The sequence below is a fragment of the Crocodylus porosus genome, unplaced genomic scaffold, assembly GCF_001723895.1.
Source record: "Crocodylus porosus isolate Cpor-Errol unplaced genomic scaffold, CroPor_comp1, whole genome shotgun sequence".
Lineage (NCBI taxonomy): Eukaryota > Metazoa > Chordata > Crocodylia > Crocodylidae > Crocodylus > Crocodylus porosus.
The window spans coordinates 20835312-20851635 of NW_017728950.1; the positions used below are offsets into that span (position 1 = coordinate 20835312).

The 16324-nt window shown below is 42.1% G+C and overlaps 1 protein-coding gene across 1 annotated transcript in view; it reads right to left on the minus strand.

Annotated features, from left to right (window-relative positions):
• Positions 1 to 16324, minus strand: part of NCBP1 (nuclear cap binding protein subunit 1) — a 54054-nt gene that overhangs the window by 10230 nt on the left and 27500 nt on the right. The window contains exons 12-18 of the mRNA XM_019555226.1: positions 15025 to 15089; positions 13522 to 13584; positions 13125 to 13199; positions 8768 to 8871; positions 8065 to 8187; positions 6961 to 7063; positions 2213 to 2306 (exon numbers count right to left, since the gene is read on the minus strand). Coding sequence (XP_019410771.1) covers positions 2213 to 2306; positions 6961 to 7063; positions 8065 to 8187; positions 8768 to 8871; positions 13125 to 13199; positions 13522 to 13584; positions 15025 to 15089 — 627 coding nt within the window. The remainder of the gene's footprint in view (positions 1 to 2212; positions 2307 to 6960; positions 7064 to 8064; positions 8188 to 8767; positions 8872 to 13124; positions 13200 to 13521; positions 13585 to 15024; positions 15090 to 16324) is intronic.

Consider the following 16324-nt stretch of genomic DNA (forward strand, 5'->3'; position numbering starts at 1 on the left):
TACTGAAGTACCATGGTGATTAATATCCCAGAAAAAGCCTCTGAGAAATTAATGTATTTAAACGTAGGCTTTGGATAACTGGCATTTGGGAAAACCAGGGTAAGAACTGGATGAAAACAAAAATATTGAACAGCTGCCTCGCACTGAACACTTTCCATTCTGTTACCAAGTGAAACAGGGGTCTCCTGGAAAAGATGGAATGTGATACTCAAAGGCCACATGATAATACACCTGCATAAAACAGCTGAGTTACGGTGGCACAAAAAGACTCAAAAAAAAATTCTGACATTTTTCTGACAATGTCTTAATTTCAATGTCTTAACCTCAACCTCATAATTTAGCTGTCAACAGGTTTGCAGAAATCTAGAATGATTTGTCAGTCTGCGTTCCAATGCCCTTTACACACACTGTCAATTCAGTCTAATTGCTCTGAACTGGGTAGCTAGTACTTGGGGTTTTTTTTACATCATTCACAGAACAAGATTCAATTTGGAAGAGGGAGATAATGCAGGCAGACTCCTACTCCTTAAATTAGAGTAGAGCAATTATACAGAAGAAATAGTGTCACCATCATTCTGGATGTGTCATGTCTTACAAGTGCAGTTTGTCACAATTCGGAAAGTTAAAACACCTCATTAATACCATCTCATACTTTTTAGAAGATCTCGTCATCTCCTTGGAGTGCCTTGTCCACCTCTTCCTGACCTGGTGGACTATAACAGGCTTCCACCATAATATCACCACTATTCTTTCCCTCTATGCTGATTTGTTGTAGTCTTCCCCATGGAACTAGGAACCATATTTTTGTCATATGCCACAATACTTCCTCCACCCGACCCCCAAACCTAGCCCTCTAAAACAGCGCATAACTTTGAACTTTAAATGTTATTTCAGTCATGGGAGTTGTCCCAAGTTTTTGTAATACCAGTTAAGTCATAGGTTTATTTTTGCAGACTATGACTTCCAGTTTACCTTGCTTCCTCCCTGTACTCTTTGTATTTGTATGTATGCATCTAACTACTTATGCATTTTTGACCTACTAATTTTTCCTTTGACATTTCTTTTTGGTCTTCTGGTGTCTGCACACACAAACACAGGGAGCCTGGGAAAACAAGCAGGAAGAACTGGAAGTCCTTACACAGTCAAGGAACTATGACGTAGTTGGAATAACAAAGACTTGTTGGGATAGCTCTCATGACTGGAGCACTGACATTGACAGGAACAAAGTGTTCAGGAAGGACAGGCAGGGGAGGAGAGGAGGAAGAATTGTATTGTATGTAAAAGAGATGTACAATTGCTCAGAGCTCCAGTATGACACTGGAGATAGGCCTGTTGAAAGTTTCTGGGTTAAGGTTAGAGAGGAGAGCAAGAGCAACAAGGGTGACCATTGTGGTGCGTGTCTGCTATAGACCACCTGACCAGGAGGATGAGGTAGATAAGGCTTTCTGCAGACAACTAACCAAAGTTTCTAGAAACTATGCCTATGAATTCTTTCAACTGAGAATTATTCCACTTTTGATCCAATCATTTGTTAAATCAACCAATGGAGAAAAATTAAAAGCTATTCAAGGTATTGGCATTTTCGCTTCAGGTTTCAGGCAATTATTTATTCAAACTAACCCAACAAACTTATGTCAACTAACTTGTGCTTGGAGGCCAAGATTTTGTACAAACCTTTTATACATTCTTCTGTATCCAACACTGACCAAATATTCCATAATCCCTCTCTTTTTTTTAAATTTACATTAATGTCTGTGATCTGAGCAAGATTTAAGTAGCCTAGATTTCCATTTTTCACTTTGAAATATAAGACAAGTTTTTATAAAATCTCAGATCCTGGGAAAAATGATTCTGCTACAAGCAACCTTCACTACAAACAAAGAGACATTTCAGCAAAGAGACATTATGGTATTTGCAGTTCAAGTAATGCATTTAGAAACTGAAAGTCGAAGCCAGACTGGCCATTTCTTTATTCTGAGGTTGAAACAAATTCCAATAAGGAACTGCTAGCTTAATTAGAAATGGATAAAATTTGCATCTTTTATGAGGTTAGAAACACCAATAAGGGAATTACAAATTCTCTCAAATACATTTGGAGCAAACAAGCGCTCATTCTTTTTGAGGGAGAACAAACGCAGTTGAGTTCTGGTGCTTCTCAGTGGTCACTTGGTGAATGAAAAATCCATCACCTATTTGAAGCCAGCTTTCTTACCTGTGGATGGTTCTTCCACACCTCGTACATAACCCTTAGGACATGGAGCTTCCCCTCATCACTTTCAGCAAGCGTTTTGAAGACTTCATGAAACCTTGTTACAACAGATAAAAGCAATCAGCAGGTGCACAGACAGCAGTTTAACTAGTTCAGTAAATATCTGCTTTTGGTCAATAGACAGCAATGCTCAGGGTATGATCCAATCTACTCTAAAGCAATGAAGAGGTGGGAATTCAACTGAGTTAAGGCAACTGCGAAGTGTTCACAGAAGAAGTTAGTTATGCAGATATAAATTACTTTTAGGCCCTAATATGCAATCAGTAGTGACCAGGTATGCCAATGAAGGTAACAGGGCACTAACAATAAAGTCTATGATCAACGGCAAGTCAGGGGCTCGCCATTTGTTATAGTAATGCAATTCTTCAACCAAGAGACAAATGCACATTTTATGTAGCTCAGTGCACCTTTCTACATTTAAAGAGCAGTACAACTTTATATAACCAACTTTCATGTTTCCATGACAGTTCAAGAGAGAAAAAAACTGATTCAGAAACAGCTGGACACAGATCACAGCATACCTTACATGAACATAGCTAAAGAATGCGTTAAGAAATCATGATAAATTTTGAGCAAACAAAGATTTCAAGAACGTTTTCAATGCTTGGAGTAGAAAACATAAAAGCTGAAATGTTTCTTCATAAGGGGATAGATACACTTAGGGAAGAGGGGAGGGAAGGGAAGGGGAGACATTAGATATTAAGCACACATCTGTTTAAAGTTTACCTACTTGTTAGCTGCTCCTGCTCTGAGATGTCCCAATGTATGCTGTGCTTGTGATCTCACAAAGGGAGCCAGCCAACAGCAGGTCACAAGAGGGTTTTTCCATACTCTATGGCATGGTTTTAAAGATGGGTCATAATTTTTGGACTGTAAGAGACTGGCAAAACCATGCTATATAGTAAAGAAATGTACCACTGACCTACCCCATTTTGTAATGGTTCCCAGGTAGCTGTGGTATCACCAGCACAGTGCACTGCTGGAACACTGAAGCAGGAGCAGGTGCTACTGGGCACTGGGGAGCAGGTAAATCTAAAACTAAGGGAAATAAGCACATTTTAAGATGAGTTGTGGCAAGTGCCTCTGATCACTTATCTGGGGCACTGTGAACATCTCTCTACTACTGGCTTTGTGTAAATATTCTCAGGCCACTTCTGAGAAAGAGATGAAGCTGTAAGATACGGTGCTGGGCTCATTTCTCTTAAATATCATCACATAAGAAGAACTCTGTGGTTTTTGCCAGACTAAATACAAAAAATATTAGCAATCCAAAATGAAATTAAAACCAAGAAATGTGGAATTAATCAAGTTACTTATTGGGTGCTTCCCAAAACTCTGACTGGATTTGTCATCGTGTGTTATATTCAGGCTTTTCAAATTCAGACTATACTAATATAACATGGTGTGTACCCATTACATTAATATATATAAACTGGCAGAGCACCAGGGTGTTTAACTGAGGTGAGCATGGGAGACCATCTTTGCCTTAAGCTTATGATCCAACTGGAACTTTTAAAATATAAGAATTAATCAGAATATTTAAAACATCATTTTAACACCAAAAGAATACAGTCTAACATGAGTCTGGTAGAGCACAGTCATTTTGCACTGGAGTTTCTAATGAGATTAAGACATAATACTGGAGGATAAGCTTCACTTCTCTGAGTTTTTCTGTGGGACATGGTACAAAGCCATAACGAAGGTTGGATGGAGAATTCCTTTAGCTAATTTTCATGCTAATTAAATTGGGAGAAGCAGTTTAATTCTGGGGAAGAGCTAGAGAGCCCCAGAACAGCAAAAAGATGTCAAAGGAAAAATTAGTAGGTTAAAATGCCTAAGTATTTAGATGCATACTTACAAATACAAAGACTACAAGGAGGAAGCAGGGTAAGCTGGAAGTCATAGTCTGCAAATATGAACCTATGACTTAACTGGTATTACAAAAACTTGGGACAACTGCCATGATTGAAATAACATTGAGAGGTATACTCTGTTTTAGAATAATAGGTTTGGGGGAAAAAGGAGGTATCATATCATATGTCAAAAATATGGTTCCTAGTTCCATGGGGAATAAGACAACAAATCAGCTTACAGGGAATGAATAGTGGTGATATTATGGCGTGAGTCTGTTATAGTCCACCAAGTTGGGAAGAGGTGGACAAGGCGCTCCAAGGAGATGATGAGATCATCTAAAAAGCATGAGATGGTATTAATGGGGGATTTTAACTTTCCAGATTGTGATAAACCCTGCACTACTAAGATATGACCTAGGAACTCAAGTTTCTCTCCTATGTTCTACTGTGTCTCCTAGGGGATAGATAAGATCTTGCTCCTGGGGTAACTCAACCCTAGCCAATCTTAGTCTCCCTCAATCCCAAAGCAGAAATTCACAGCTTCAGCAGTGGTAGCTCTGCCACTCTTTGTGGTTATCCACCCTGGGTCTGCAAAAAAAAAAGCAGATCCAGATTCCTACCCCCTGTTCCAAGGAAGAGGAATGTCTGAAGCATCAAATGCTTTATCATGCTTGCCACCACCAATCAGACAAAAGGAAAAAAGGTTTTATTACAAGAAAAGATAAAAGGTATAAGGCAAAACAACTATAGTTTGAGAGACAAATAAGAGGAAAATAAAAGGTTGAAAATACAAGATCTCACCAGATTCTCCATCTAGAAATAGCCTCAGAACAATCCCTTGTAACCAGCAATTTCCATGCAGATGTATCTCTTGGCTAGTGTCCTGCCCACTCAAATTCCCTCAGCTTGCCCCAGCTAAATTCTAGATGGATTCCCCAAGTTCAGGGGCATCTAGTCTTTTTTTTACTAGCTCAGAACCTGAGGCAATAAAAAAAACTGTCCTTTTCCCTAGGGATTTCCCAACCTGTTCTAAGGAACAAGATTTTATACCTTCCAAATCTCCTTTTTGTTTCTGGGGAGAATATTATGCAGATAAGTCTTCTGTCTCCACTAGGGAGTGACTGACAGTGCTTTGCCTTCTTCTATCTGCCCCTTCCAAACAAAAAAGCTTTTGGGGACAAATTATTTGGCTACTGTTTTCTATAAGGAGCAAACATGTCCTCCTCTGAATGCTGTTTTTCAAAAACTTATCTTTGTCACCTTGTCTGGTCTGTGTTGCTCTTGAGTAAGAAAAGAGCTTTCAGTGAGAAACAAGCCACACCTAGGGTTGGAAGGGACCTCAGGAGGTCATCTAGTTTAACCCCCTGCTCAAAGCAAGATCATTCCAGCCATGGCTTTGTTGAGCTGGGCCTTAAAAATCTCCAGATGGAGAGTCCACCGTCTCTCTAGGTAACATGCACCAGTGCTTCACCACCCTCATTGCAAGAGTTTTCCTAATATCTAACCTAAACTTCCCTTGCTGCAACTTGAGACCATTGCTCTTTGTTCTGTCATCAGCCACCACTGAGCAGTCTAGACTCCCATTGTCTTTGGAATCACCCTTTAGGTAGCTAAAGGCTGCTATTAAATCCCCCCTCAGTCTTCTCTTCTGCAGACTAAATAAACCCAGTTCCCTCAGGCTCTCCTCAGAAGTATGTGCCCCAGCCCCCTAACCATTTTCATTGCCTTCTGCTGGACTCTCTCCAACTAGTTTACATGCTTTCTGTAGTGGGGGGCCCAAAACTGGACACAGTACTCCAGATGTGGCCTCACCAGTGCTGAATAGAGGGGGATAGTTACTTCCCTTGATCTGCTGGCAAAACTCCTAGTAACACAACCCAGTATGCTGTTCGCCTTCTTGTCAACAAGGGCACACTGTTGATTCATATCCAGCTTTTTGTCCACTGTAACCCCCAGGTCCTTTTCTGCAGAGCTGCTACTTAGCCAGTTGGTCCCAAGCATGTAGTGGTGTATGAGATTCTTCTGTCCTACATGCAGGATTTTGCACCTGTCCTTGTTGAAACTCATCTTCCAGTTAGTCTAGGTCACTCTGAATCCGAGCCCTACCTTCCAGCATATCCTACTACTCCCTGGAGCCTGGTGTCATCCACAAACTTGCTGAGGGTACAGTCCATCCCATCTTCCAGCTCAGTGGTGATGCACAGGGGGTGCACGTGCATCCCCTGAGAGCACTGGTGCACCCCCTGTCAGGCTGCACTCCCTGTTTAGGCAATGGACAGGGGGGCAGGCAGAAGCGCCGGTGCCCCCCACTGCGAGCGTCGGCCAGGGAGCGGGGCTGCCAGCAAAAGTGGCTGCGCCACTTCCAGAAGCAGCTGCTTTTTGGTGAGTGAGATCAGCTGTGGGGGACCCCCTTCCCTGGTGGCTGACTTGTGTCAGGAGGCAAATGCCCCCACCCCCGACTCAAAAGGCACCAGCCACCCATGTTCCAGCTTGTTAATGAAGATATTGAACAAAACTGGCCCCAAGACCAATCTATGGGACACTGCACTTAATACCAGCTGTCAACTATAAGTGAGCAACAAGTCAAGGGGCATATCTCAGAATGTGTAGAACTCTTGTTCCAAGTAGTCTTTGCACAAGTAGACTACAATAAAATTTTTCTATACCATTCATATTACCATCCTGTCAGTAAACACCTACCAGGTCTCCTCAATCTACTGTATGAATGTAATGCTATATGGAAGCATTATTCCACCAAGCATGTCACTGGTTCAATCAAAATATGTTTCACAAACCCAGAAGCCACATACACACGAAAAAACACACACATCTACTTACTTTGCGAGGGCACTGAAGGAGTGGCTGAAGGACTTGGCAGCTAGATGGAGTAGAGTTTGTACAAAAACTTCTATTTTGAGAGGGTTGAAGGTGAACCCTTCATCTGAAAGTTGGAACAACAAGAACTTCTAGTACATATTAAGTTAATGGCATTTAATCTTCACAAAGTTTTGAGGAGAACTGGGATTTTTTTCATCATTTTGTTCACCTATTTCTTTTTAGCAACTGTGGGCAGGAAATCAAGTAAATACTTTGAGAAGCACAGTGCTAGAGGCTCCCACCATGAATCAGGAGCTACTATGGGAGACTATATTCAACTCTTGTTTTACACCAACAGGGAAGACTCCATTCCCATCTGAAAATTTAGCAACTCTTGCAAAACTCTCTGTTGTCTTTCAGATCTACAAATACTAAATTGCTTGTTTTTCAGGGTATGACAAATCAAAGTGAAATGCCTTGCAGATTCTTCCATGCGTCAGGTATCCAGGTTGTAGCCATATTGGTCTAAAGGAAAAAGCAATCGGGACTCGTAGTAGAAGTAATATATTTTTATTAGACCAACTAGATTTTTGCAAAAATCTACTGGGTCTAATAAAAGATATCACCTCTACTACAAGTCCTTATTGCAGATTCTTGTAAGCCATGTTTTCCTAAACTAAGGCACTTCTACACCTTTGTCCTTGTATAAATAGGACAATTACAGAGCAAATCAAACTTGTCCCTCCCAAACTATCAAGTTTAAAAATGACTACTCCTCAAGCCTCACTCTCCTTCATACACTTTCCTTTAAAAATATCCCCAAGCACAGAGAGGCCCAGTAAGTTAAACCCTGGCTCTGGCTACACTGGTACAAGGGCTGGAAAAGTTTTAGGCAAGGCCAAGCAAGGCCTTATGAGAATGCTTATTTCATTTGAATTGAGGGATGTCTGCTAATGTACCTGAGCTATGTACTTCTTTCTTTTGTAAGGCTAAGTAATTGCTGCTAAAGAAGAAAGCATACAAAGTCATGTACCAGCAAAACCCACAGATCTATACAATGTCACAAGTAGTTTGAGTTACAGAACAAATCACGATCTTACAGTGTCTACTATCAGGTATCCTTACCATCATCATCATCCTGGTTAGGATTGGGCACATCTTTTAAGATGCTGAAGATTTCATCGTTACTGGCTTTATTTTTAATAGCAATAGTCAAACAGAGTGCAACAGTATATCCTGGAAGAGACCCTAAGGATAACAAAGAAAAATGCTCAGATTATCCTTTCAAAATCAAACACAATGAATATTTTATATCAGCCCAAGTACTTCTCACATGCATACGCTTTCTTGAACATTATAAAGTTATCAATTACTGTTTTCTATTAAAAACAGACATTTGTGCTGCCTGGTAATATGGCTTGTGCAGCAAATCTACAGGCCAACACACTACATCTAAATCTTACTTGGCCATCTCACTGATGTTTATGCTCTGAAGCAATGACCAAGCTTAACAATTAATACTAACTACTTAGATTGCATTCACAATTTTCAGTGGCAGCCCTAAACTGGATAGCACCAGCCCTCACTAAATAGCTCAACCTGAAACCTGAAGGCCTCAAAGTAGATACACAAGACAGGAGTATTACATTTTTCTACTGCACTTAATTTGTTGTTTTGTCTTCTCTTCTATTTGAGAAGTAGGAATAGAGGTGGAATTCAGGGGAAATCGTTTTACCTACATATGAATAACTAAATTTCTCCACTGCTCCATCTCTTAATTAATTCTTAAAAATGCTGCCACAGCATGAATTTTAGCTTTCATACTTACTGTTACTTTCATCTCCATACTTGTATATACACACTGGATTTGCAGGACTCAAGACAGAAAAACTTGCAGGAACAATGTCTATTATTCTTTGATGGTAGGAAAGTCTGTAAAAATAAGTTTCAGTTGTGGTAGAATTAAAATGGGGATATCTTCAGGTATGCTTCAGGATACTGCTCAATGTAGGGTTTTGGGGGTTTTAATCTTGGCAGAATATAAGCCAAGAAGTCTATGCAATGAACTGTTTTACTGTGGTTAGCTCCTGCCAGATATTAAGATCTGCAGGAACCAGGCTTGGAATAAGACTTTCTGTGGACAGTTTTCATTTTAATAGGACAAAAACATATTCTCATCCTCACCTAATTAACTAACTTTGCTCATGAAAAAAAAGGACACACAGCAAACTGCCACATTTTATTCAAACGTGCAAGATGCTATGCAGACCACAGGTGTCACAAACTCAGGAAGCCAACTAACCAGGTCCCCTCATTTTAACATTTGGCCTCCTTTGCTCTTTACAAAAATATGCAAGGATTAACCCAACAGCATTTGAAATGACATGAAAGGGATTCACGGACTAAAAGCATCTCTCTTGTCAGACCAGGCTAATCTTCCTTCAATACCACTTGTCTCACAAAAGAAATATTTCATTTAAGCCTCCTAAATCACTTAAGGCCCTTGAAAATGTTACTCGCCAAGAAGGTCCACATTGCCTCTGACCATGAAGTGCACCTGCTCCTTGCAAACAGTAGCCACCGCCTCCATGTAATAATGTAGCTGAGTGGATGAGGTGTCCTCTGGGGTAGTGCTTCAAGGCAGGGTAGACATGCCCTTACTGTCTCCTACCCATCTCCCCTCTCCAATTACTAACCCACTCTTAAGAATAAAAGAGCATATGGCAACTTCCTTTTATGTCAAGTATCACAAACTTGAATGTAGCACGCACTGGGATGCACAGTGCGACTTTAAATGTCCCCACATTAAGAGCCAATGGACTTCCCTCACACAAGAGACGTTTAAAGTCATGCTGTACTGCCCAATGTTGATCTACAGCATATGCAGTTGGGGACCTGGGAGCTCCTCAAATGTCAAGCTAAACACGCTCCAGTGTGAAAGCTTTCACATCAAAGTGCATGCAGCTGAGCTCCCCAGGCCCCAACTGCATGCTCAGTTTCCCTGCCTGAGAGCCAGGGCTGCTCCTGCCCCCTTCTGAAGGGGGTGCTGGTGCAGCCTAGCATTGGGGAAGCTTGTTCCTAAATGCTTGGTTGCACCAGCACTGCCAGAGTATAGGGAGCCCATCATGGCTTATTTTCCTCCATGCCAGGCTTCTTGTGCTGGCAGTTGCACAACTGGGATCTGAGGAATTCTATTCTTAATCCCCACCCAAAAGCTGTTCATTCTGCTATGCACATATCAAGCTACACACAGTTTTTGGGAGATCATTTTGGTATCTGCCAGTCTTTGAGTGACCCATATTTTGCAACAACATCATGTAAAGCCTATTACTCACCCCTCTCCACATCAAATTTGTCACTCAAGTACAAAGATGTGTCCACACCAGACCCTGGGAATCCTTAAGCCACCACTTTCAAGTACATCTATCCACCTGCTCTTACTTGCATGCACCAAAGTCAGAAGAAAGGTGGTGAAACTCAGGGAACTGATGGGCAGGATCTCCTGGGAAGCCAGTCTGAGGGGGAAAGGAGTTCAGGAGAGCTGGCTGTATATTAAAGAATCCTTACTGAAGGCACAGGAAAGAACCATCCCAAGCTGCAGGAAAATTAGAAGTATGGCAGGAGACCAGTTCAGCTTAGCAGGGAGCTCTTCACTAAGTTAAACCACAGAAAGGAAGCATACAAGAAATGAAAGCTTGGACAAATAACTAGGGAGGAGTATAAGAGTATTGCTCAGGCATGCAGGGATGAAATCAAAAAGGCCAAAGCACAAATGGAGTTGCAGCTAGCAAGGGACATGAAGGGTAACAAGAACGATTTCTATGTGTCAGCCACAAGAGGAAGACCATGGAAAGTGTGGGTCCCTAACTGAATAGGGGAGGCAAACGAAGTGACAGATTATGTGGAAGAGGCTGAAGTACTCGATGCCTTTTTCACCTCAGTCTTCACAGGAAAGATCAGCTCTCAGACTACTGCACCTGGCAGCACGGTTTGAGGTGGAGGAGCGCAATCAACTGGCGAAAGAACAGGTTCGGGACTATTTGAAAAAGCCGGCCGTGTACAAGTCCATACAGCCAGACACGACGCATCTGATGCGACTGCAGAGCTGCTGGCCATTATTTCTAAAAACTTGTGGTGGTCGGGAGAAGTCCTGGATGATTGCAAAAGGGCAAATACAGTGCCCATCTTTAAGAAAGGGAAGGAGGAGGATCCAGGGAACTACACACCAGTCAGTCTCACCTCAAGTCGCTGGAAAAATCATGAAGCAGGTCCTCAAGGAATTCATTTCTAAACACTTGGAGGAGAAGAAGGTGATTAGGACAGCACGGATTCACCAGGGGCAAGTCATGCCTGAGCAACCTGACTACCTTCTATGATGAGATGATTGGCTTTGTGGATGCAGGGAGAGAAGTGGATGCAATATACTTTGACTTTAGCATGGGTTTTTATACAACATTCTTGCAACCAAGGTAAGGAAGTATGAGTTGTATGAAGGGACTGGGAGATGGATAGAAAACTGGCTGAATTGTTAGGCTCAGCAGTAGTCAATGACTCGGTATCTAGTTGGCAACCGGTCTCAAGCAGAGTGCCCCAAAGGTCAGTCCTGGGGCCAGTTTTGTTCAATATCCTCATCAGTGACCTGGAAGATTGGATGGAGCACACTCTCAACAAGTTTGCAGATGACACCAAGCTGGGGGGAGTAGTAGATATGCTGGACAGTAGGGCTAGGATTCAATTAGGCCTCAAAAAATTGGAGGATGGGACCAAAAGAAAACTCATGAGATTCTATAAGGACAAATGCCAAGTCCTGAACTTAGGATGGAAGAATTCCATGGCCCGGTACAGGCTGGGGACCAACTGCATAAGCAGCAGCTCTGCAGAAAAAAGGACTTCGGGGTTACCGTGGAAATTAAGGTGAATATGAGCCAACAGTGTGCCCTTGATGTAAATGCGGCTAACAGCTTACTGGGTGGATTTAGTAGAAGTGCTGCCAGCAGATCGAGGAAAGTAATTATCCCCTTCTATTCTGTGCTAGTGAGGCCACATCTGGAGTACTGTGTCCAGTTTTGGGTCCCCCACTACAGAAAGTATGTGGATAAATTGGAGAGTCCACCAGAGGGCAAAGAAAATGGTTAGGAGGTTGCGACTCATGACTTGAGAGGAGAGGCTGAGGGAACTGGGATTATTTAGTTTGGAGAAGAGGAGACAGAGAAGATATAATAGCAGCTTTCAACTACCTGAAGGGTGGTTCTAAAGAGGCTGGAGGTAGACTGTTTTCAGTGGTGGCAGATGATAGAACAAGGACCACTAATCTCAAGTGGCAGCAAGGGAAGTTTAGGTTGGATATTAGGAAAAACTCTCTCAGTAGGAGGGTAGTAAAGCATTGGAACAGGCTACCCAGAGAGGTGGTGGAATCTCTTTCCTTGAAGGTTTTTAAGACCTAGCTAGACAAAGGTCCCTCCTGAGGTACCTTCCAACCCTAATTTTATATGATTCTATGAAGCTGTTGCAGAGGCAGCCCCTGCCACTGCTGCTCTCAAAACCTCTTTTGCTAGTAAGTTTGAGCTGGAGGCCAAGACAAAGCATATTTCACTACTTTATTTCCAGGTTTGGGGCATGAAATGGGACAAGTAGAGAGCATGCTTGAGAGAGATGCTCCCTTGGAGTGCTAAAGTGACAATGTATATGTACCCCAAAGTAACAGGAGCATCTATGGGTGCACTGTAAGTGGACACATCATCTCTGCCAGACCCTGGAGAGGAGCTAAGTGCTTGCTCCTCCACGTTCCCCTTGTGTGAGGCTAAGTACAGGCCTCTCAGTGGCTAGCTCCAATACAAGAAGGTAAGCTCACAATCTTCTCTGCCGGACTGCTGTATAAAGAGCTAATCTCTCACTCTTTTCTTCCTGCCCTTGTGTCCAGAGTTAAGTGCTACAATAAGCAAACTAGTTATTGAAATGGGGTGCCATTTAATTTGAAGATGTTATGGAGGAGTGCGAGAGGCCTAAAAATGTTGAGAATCACTGGAATAGATTGACATTTCTGACAACATGATTGAAGCTGCAGCGTCAAAAAACTATGAAAGGGAGGTTGTGTACATATCCCAGCATAAAGTATATTGCTAAACAAACCTGAAAATAAATGTGATACACCCTTGAAGTGGTGTGTGTTCAAAAGCCTCACTTACCTCATGCATTTTTCCAAGACTTCTTTTACAAATTTGGCTTTAGACTTTTCAGGGTCTTGGGTAAGACAGTCTGACCTACAAACAACAAAGTTTAACAGTGCTGGCAACATATTGGAAGTAATTGGACCTCTTTACAAATTAAGATTTTTTTTAATAAAGTAAAATAATTTTGTCAAACCATATTTAGTGGGTTATGTTCTATTAAGTTACATAAAGGCAACAAAGGATAGCTTTTCTTAGATCTAGAAAGCTTGACAGAAGTTAAACTGCTATGGCAATAAATGCTTTATGCTAAATATGGTTGGCTGGAAACAACTACAAGCATTTTATGGGTAGGTTTGAAAGTTTCAGATGTGTGCAGCACCTGGCTTAAATGACAATCCTGGAAGAAACTCACCAATCCTCCCAGCTCCAACGGAACTGAAAGTTACTCAGATGATGAGAAAACCAATTAATGAACCTTAAAGAGAGAAAAGAACAGTTTCATTGCACTTACCCAATTCCAAGACTACTGCAGTTTTAAGATGATCCCCCCCCACAAATAATTATATGCTATACATGGAAAAACTTATACATTTGTTTTAAATTTCCATGCCTGAAATCTAATTATTGGAGTGCAGTCTTAAATTTGTGTCCTGTCCCATCCTGTCTCCCCACTCCTAATACAGCAGGGAAAAGCACCAGCAAGGGGTCAGCAGCTTGATGCTTGCACCCTGAGACTGCCTCCCCCCCACACCTCCCCACACTTACCATTAGCTGTGGTTCCAGCTCCATTCTGGCCCCCGCCTGACCACACAGCAGTGGCAGCAGTAACTCTAGCATCCTGGGCTGGACCCACTGCTGCAATTGCTGTTGTATGGCTAAGCCAGGGCTGGAGCAAGCATGTACTCTATGCCCTAGCCTAGGATGGGGCAAGAGGCATCACTGATGGTAAGTGGTGACTTCAGGAAATGGGGGGAGGGGGACAAGAAGAGAGACTGCTGCTCTCCAGGTCATTCTTCACCTGGAAGTAAACCTGACATGTTCTGGTCACTGTTTTACTGGCTAAAATAGGGTCAATGTATTGTTTCAATGTTGGCAAATAAACACAGTTCTTCAGTAATTGTAGTTCATTGTGGGGCGGGGGGAAAAGAAAAAAAAAAAAAGAAAAAACATCTCCTCACATTCTGGTCCTGCCCCAGGTACTTTAATAAATTCTTTAAGTCACAGACTTAAGTTCTCAGTGTTTACTGGTTACTGCCATGTTTTTGAAAAAGGAGAAAATTAGATTTATATTTTTACAGATGCTTAACATTAAGTTTAGTGAGCTATTTTGGCCCTCCTGGGCCATAACTGAAAAAGCCTCATGTTTTCTCAGATATGAGAGCGAGGACTTGTTATCAATTTTTGTTGCAGCCTGATGATTTTTATCAACATTTCCTCCACAAGCAACTGCAATTCTTATAAAACTACCAAGCTTCACATAATCTTTAGAACGCTAAACTGCTCCCTTCCTTTGGCCTACCAACTCACAGTAAAACCAACTCCCAAAACTCAGTACAGCCAGAAGCCAGTGGGTGGAGGCAGCATGCTTCATAGCACAATTAAGGGGAGGAGCTGCCATTAATTTTCTAATGGCATTATGCAAATAGACCTGGAAAAGCAACAGACCACTGGTAAAACTAGGAACAAAAAGCAATAGGGAGGAAAGAGCTGAGGTGGGGGGGGGGGGAGTTGCTAGTTCCCCTCTTACAGTCCTGAAGTCTCAAATCTAAAGTACAAATGTTAAATTAAAAAAAAAGAAATGGGAACAAGATGCCAAAGCAGGAATTTTAGATTTGTGGATTAGAAGTGGACAGCATGTAAAAAGGAGAAAAAATGTGAGTGCATTATGATGTTCCTGAAATGCACAAACACTTACCTGTCTACACATATAGTATTCATTGTATCCAAACGCATATACAGCATTTCTGTGGCTTGCGCAAGCTATGTAGTTTCTAATTAAGGTTAACAGAGAAGAGTCTAAAAACAGATCAAGCTCTCCAAATTCCTATTGGTGTTTGAACCGATTCTGTATTGCCATTCTGTTTACCTGCTTGTCCCAAATGACAGCAAGTCATAGTAACTCTATTGACAAAAGGGCTTTTGCAGTTTGGCACAACAAGCAAATTCTATTCTCTATTCAGTCTATTTTTCTTTTGTAAAGCACCATCAGGCTCCTTATAGAGATCCACATTTCTAGGACTTCTGCACTGGATTATAGTGGGACAACTTTTTGGATGGTATGCACTTTTATGGTTAAGTACCTGTGATGCTGCTTAATAAACAAGCTGCCTTTGTAAATGGTTCTCTTTTAATTCATTAAACCAGGGGTGTCCAACCTGTGGCACTCATCCCACACATGACACAGGCAGCCCCTGTTGTGGCATGCAGCAGATCAGGGAGGGAAGAGAGAGCAAGAAGTACAGCTGCAGACAGGGGAGGGAAGGGGATTGGAGTGGCAGTGGAGGAAGGTGCGGGGCTTAATTTGTGGCATGCTTACCAAGAATGTTGGCGTCCATTGCTTTAGATGCATCATTTGTTTATGCTATACTGTTTTCATCACTTGGGGTAATGGAGATTGGGGGTGGGGGGGAAGGGGAAGGAGAGCAGATTACATAGAAAGTAGCTTAGGAATTTTAAAAGGGTGGAAGTCTCCTGTCATACACAGCTGCTATTTTTTTTTTTAAATATAGGGAAGATTTAAGAGAGCAATGGAAATACTTCATGACTAAAGCAAGAATGAAGAAGTTTTTTTTATTGCTGCATAACTTTATGGCCCACAGCTGTTAATACTTATCCATACCAGTTTGTTTGTGTTTTTATAACAATGAATTTCAGAAGCAAGGGTGAGCCTTCATAATTAATTCTGGATGACAATACTTTGAGGGGGGGGAAAAAATCTAAAACAGGTCAAGGATCTGACTACCATACTTACTCTAATCCAAGATGACGTTGGATAAGAGCTGGAATGGCTCATTTGGAACAGGAGCAGGCATATGGCCAGGGGAACACAGGGGAGACAGTGGGGCATGCACGCGAGACTAGCCTGTAGCCTCCTCGCACCCTCCTGCCCACTGTACTTGTGCCTGCCCCTGAACCCCCACCACTATCCTTTACTGTCCTCCCCTTCTGCCCCTGGCCCTCCAGCCCCAACCTAGCCCATCCAAGACCTACTACTG